Genomic DNA, 4,554 nt, shown 5'->3' with positions numbered 1-4,554 from the left:
TCATAAGTAAAATGTCTGCATCATACATGAAGAAAACTGTAATGTTATTATGGTTTGGAAACAGCAAGCACTCCATTGCGGAAACGACTTCTCCACTAGTATTGGTTTGACGCATTCTGTGTTAGGCCTACATAACCAATTTTTACAGTTAGTCAAAACTGCGATATAATGATAGGCCTACAATAAAATAATTCTCCTGCTGAAAAACTTAGCAGCACTCAAGAGTAGCCTACAAAAATGTTTATCTAAAAAAATTGGATTTTAAAATCTGCGGTTTAGTGAGTGCGTTCGGATAGTGAGCTGACGACCAAATCTGAATAATGATAGGCTAGGTACATGCATAAAAACATGCATAGCAGAAATAATACGCTACAAGTAAACCTCTATGATTAAGAGGGGGAAATGTGAAGTCCGTGTTCAGTATGCAGGCTGCGTTTTTGGCACGGTCTGAATTTATATTTCGGTGAAGCACTGTGTCTTTAAAAGTGCAAGGATGAGTGTTGTCTGTTACTCGCGAATCAGGGCCATGTGACTAACTCTAGACTATTCTATTGGTTGAAGGCACGTGTCTTGGATACCGGAGTGTAACGTCACTGGGGGCTCGTATTAAAAATAAGAACAAAAATCCGGAGTGAAAGTATTTCACGAGCAGTTAGGAGCCCCACTTCTCAGAGTAGTCACTGAAGCCTCGATAGTTGCATTGCCCACAAAACAAATAGCACCAAATTGGAAAGTTACGGTTCATCAACCTTAAACAGAGGACATTCCGTGACTGGAAGGCGTAACTATGTTTTTCCTTTGTGACCACGGTGCGCAAAGGCTTTTTATTGTCGCTAAAACACACTGACAGACTTTCTTTCTCAGTTTTGAAATTTTGCTTAAGTGAACAAAGTGGACGGAGTCGCCCGCGGAGTGGGGTGCGACTGCCTGAGTGCGGGAGAGCGATAAAGGGTTAAGGACGGAACGTGGAAAGTGCGTCTCAGCATGGATGAGAATGAGCAGAGCGCAAGAGACGCGGAACAGCGAGGAGCAGCGGACGAGTCCAACAGTGCCATTCGACCCCTTCTGCAAGCTCCAGGGAACCTGCAGCTCCCGCACAGAATCACAAACTTCTTCATCGACAACATCCTGCGGCCAGACTTTGGCCGTAAGAAAGAAGCAAACATCACGCGCGATGAGGGCAATCACAGCGCTCGAGAGAATCACAACCCTACTGGTCCTAGCACGGGACAGGTGGGAAGTACTGTTCCAGCAGAGGGAACTTCCACAACGCATACGAGCAGCGGAGGAAAGAAGGCTGAGGTAGAGAGCGAAGAGCCCCTGAAGCCCCGCGGGGAGAATGTGGATCAGTGCCTGGGCTCAGAATCGGATAGTTCACAGAGCAATTCGAACGGACACCCTAGTCAGTCTATGCTGTGGCCCGCTTGGGTTTACTGCACACGCTACTCGGACAGGCCATCGTCAGGTACGTTTCCTTTTATTTTTTTATATAGGCCATGTGCCGGGAAATCTGTTCAATTTTTTCCAAAGTTCTACAAGTTCTAATCTATACTGTTTTTCATTTTAATCACGTATTCCAATTCTAGAACAAACCCAAAAAGCTGAAATACAAACCGCCAAATTTGTGAAAATATAAACAATTCACTTAACATATCGTAATAAATAAAATCTCATATCTTTCATATTTCTCAACATATATAGGCTATACTGAAACATTACGATGGGATTTATATAATCTATTGCTTAAGTAAAACGACAAAGGTCCAAAAACATCAAAACAGGCTAAAGATCGTCAAAAACGTTCAGAAAAGTAGCATATAGAAAATTTTTTTCGCAAATTCGATTATACTTATTTTAGAGTTAGGCTATTATTAATATATTTGAATTGTCTTTCATTTTAATTCCATACCGTTTGCTTTGAGATTGATAATGGTGTAGGCTATAGTAGTTTTGGTATCGTTTTAAGGAAGAGATGAGAAATAGAATGTCAAGGTTGATTTACTTTTAATTAAATATTAGTAGACTAAAGTAAATGCAATATTACAGAAAGGCATTTTTAACGCTGAATGGCTTTATACACACACACACAATTTTTTAGTTTCGTCAAAGGTTTAGCCCTGTAAGCCTTCCGTCTTTGTTGATATTTCATTAGCATATTTTTGACAATGGAGCAGGCCTTGCATTTACTATTCTGAGTTAGCAGTTGCTCATGAGTGTTTGTGGTAAAGTATTTCGTAAATTGACGAAAACTGTATTGGTACTATTTCAAAACAGAAGAAACCATTATGTGCATAGCTACTGAATGCTAATTCCGTAGAGCAAACTCGATCAAAAGTGGTCATTTAGCCTAGTCCGTCAATTTTGTTGTTATTGTTGGAAATATTAAATTTATGATATCTCAGTTAGCCTACAGCTTAAATTAAAGACTGGAGTGCTGATTGATAGAGTTATTTACGAGAGAGTTTCATACAAGTCTACCATTTGTATAGGTAGGCTATATCCTTTTTTTTTTTTCAAGCAACTGGACTGTTTACTGCTGTTGAATAATAGGCTACCTTGTCGCGCCAGTCTTTCATTTTTATTTTCGCGTTGAAATTGTACTTTCACGTCAGCTTCTCCTTGCCCACATTTTTTTTACATGAAAATATTCATGAAATTATTATCCAACTGTAGTCGTAGCGCTAAGCTAATTTTGTATTGTGTTTATTTTCTTATAGTTATCTAGACTTACACCAGTCATAACCAGTTATGATGTCGAATGGGTTAATTTTATGTATGATCGCCATATGACCATACACGTTCCATTTCGATGTCTAAAAGGCTTTTTTTTGTACCAAGAAATGTCCATATGGAGCAAGGCGCGAATCCCTCATCAAAATTCTGCTTCATCTCTGAGGTTTCCCGCATTACCTATTAATGGCCTCCACTCAGAGAAAGAGAGAGAGAAAGAGAGAGAGAGAGAGAGAGAGAGAGAGAGAGAGGGGGGGGGGGGGGGGGGGGGGGGGGGGGGGGGGGGGGATCCATACTGCTCACACCCTAATGTGACGCAAAATAAATAAATAAATAAAGCCTACGTAAAACAAATTCATAAATTACAACACTTCGTTGAACATGTTTACAGCCCCCTCTCTCCAGACCCTACATCAACATAAAACAGATTAGCATATATTGGTCATGTTATGCAATTTGTGCTTCGCTCTAAAAACTGTATGTTATTTCATCCACACACGCAGGTCCCAGATCTCGTAAACCAAAGAAGAAAAGCGCAAGTAAGGAGGACAAACGACCACGCACGGCCTTCACGGCGGAGCAGCTCCAGAGACTCAAGGCCGAGTTCCAGAACAACCGCTACCTGACCGAGCAGCGACGGCAGGGTCTGGCGCAGGAACTGGGCCTCAATGAATCTCAGATCAAAATCTGGTTTCAGAATAAGCGGGCCAAAATCAAAAAAGCCAGCGGCCCCAAGAACGGCCTGGCAATACACCTGATGGCGCAGGGACTATACAACCACAGCACCACGTCAAAGGAAGACAAATCAGACAGTGACTGAGACAGAGACAGCGGGGAGGGGTGGAGATGATGGGTGGGGTGGAATGGGAGGGGGAGGGGTGCGCAAGGTTATATTTACAATGCAATAATTCAAAAGAATAAAAGGGCCAGTTAATAAATATACCAGCATTACTGACTTTAAATAGAGGCTATATCGAATTATGTCAAAATACATTTATTGAATACAATTCTCTTATGAAATAATGGTCAAATTATTTCAAAAACAGGCTAGGAGCCGTTTTTTGCACTTGGACAGAGTGGCTCTCTTGAGAAACAAGTGTTTCTATCGCTCTTCTTTGTCATGCTATCACCAGAACCAAGCGTTTTCCACTATTAGCGCAACGCTCGTTTATACATTTATTAGTTATGTGGGGAAAATGCGAAAACATTGCTTAAGTCCAAAGAGTATTTTCTTCTGCATCCAGGCAACTGTGATATCAAATGCATTAGAATTGTTTTATTTCCACGTTTGTCGTATCATTGATTTGGTTTGATGTTTGATACAAAATGGACGCAGCAATCGTCGCAATCTCAGCAGGAATTTTCAAAAAAAGAAGGGAAAAAAATGTTCTTCTTGTAAATAAGTTGACCGTCTCAGCCTGGTTAATTTAAAGAGTAAAGTGATGGGGAGAAAAAAAAACACGCGAGAACTTCTTTAACAATGCATTACATTGTAGGTTATCTGGTTGACCATGTGAAAAAGCCTAATATATAGGCTAATAGCTATAACATAGCCTGGCCAAAATATTTCAACTAGTGCGCTAAATAAATAAACAAATGTACCGCAGCGTCTTAAATCGCATAGTTTTTATAAAAGAGCAATATAATCATCTTTTGTAGCAAAGTATGTTTTAATCATTATAATGCTGCCTAAACGTGTAGCACTGACAATGATTTCGCTTATGCGCACTCTTGACAAAAGCCAATAAGCGCCACAACACATCACACAGAAATATAAACAAATAGGCTATTTAAATATGAACCTATATAAAAACACACAACTAT

At 40.3% G+C, this 4,554-nt stretch overlaps 1 protein-coding gene across 1 annotated transcript; it reads left to right on the top strand.

Moving 5' to 3' along the window:
* The first annotated feature begins 620 nt into the window (after positions 1–620).
* On the top strand, positions 621–4,167 carry en2a (engrailed homeobox 2a). The gene is made up of 2 exons (XM_056248389.1): positions 621–1,465; positions 3,234–4,167. The coding sequence occupies exons 1-2, from the start codon at positions 985–987 to the stop codon at positions 3,548–3,550; spliced, it is 798 nt and encodes a 265-aa protein (XP_056104364.1). The 5' UTR covers positions 621–984; the 3' UTR covers positions 3,551–4,167.
* Positions 4,168–4,554: the final 387 nt, after the last annotated feature.

Source organism: Rhinichthys klamathensis, unplaced genomic scaffold (assembly GCF_029890125.1).
Source record: "Rhinichthys klamathensis goyatoka isolate OS25496 unplaced genomic scaffold, OSU_Roscu_1.1 h1tg000055l_1, whole genome shotgun sequence".
Lineage (NCBI taxonomy): Eukaryota > Metazoa > Chordata > Actinopteri > Cypriniformes > Leuciscidae > Rhinichthys > Rhinichthys klamathensis.
This window is presented reverse-complemented; position numbering and strand designations above follow the sequence as displayed.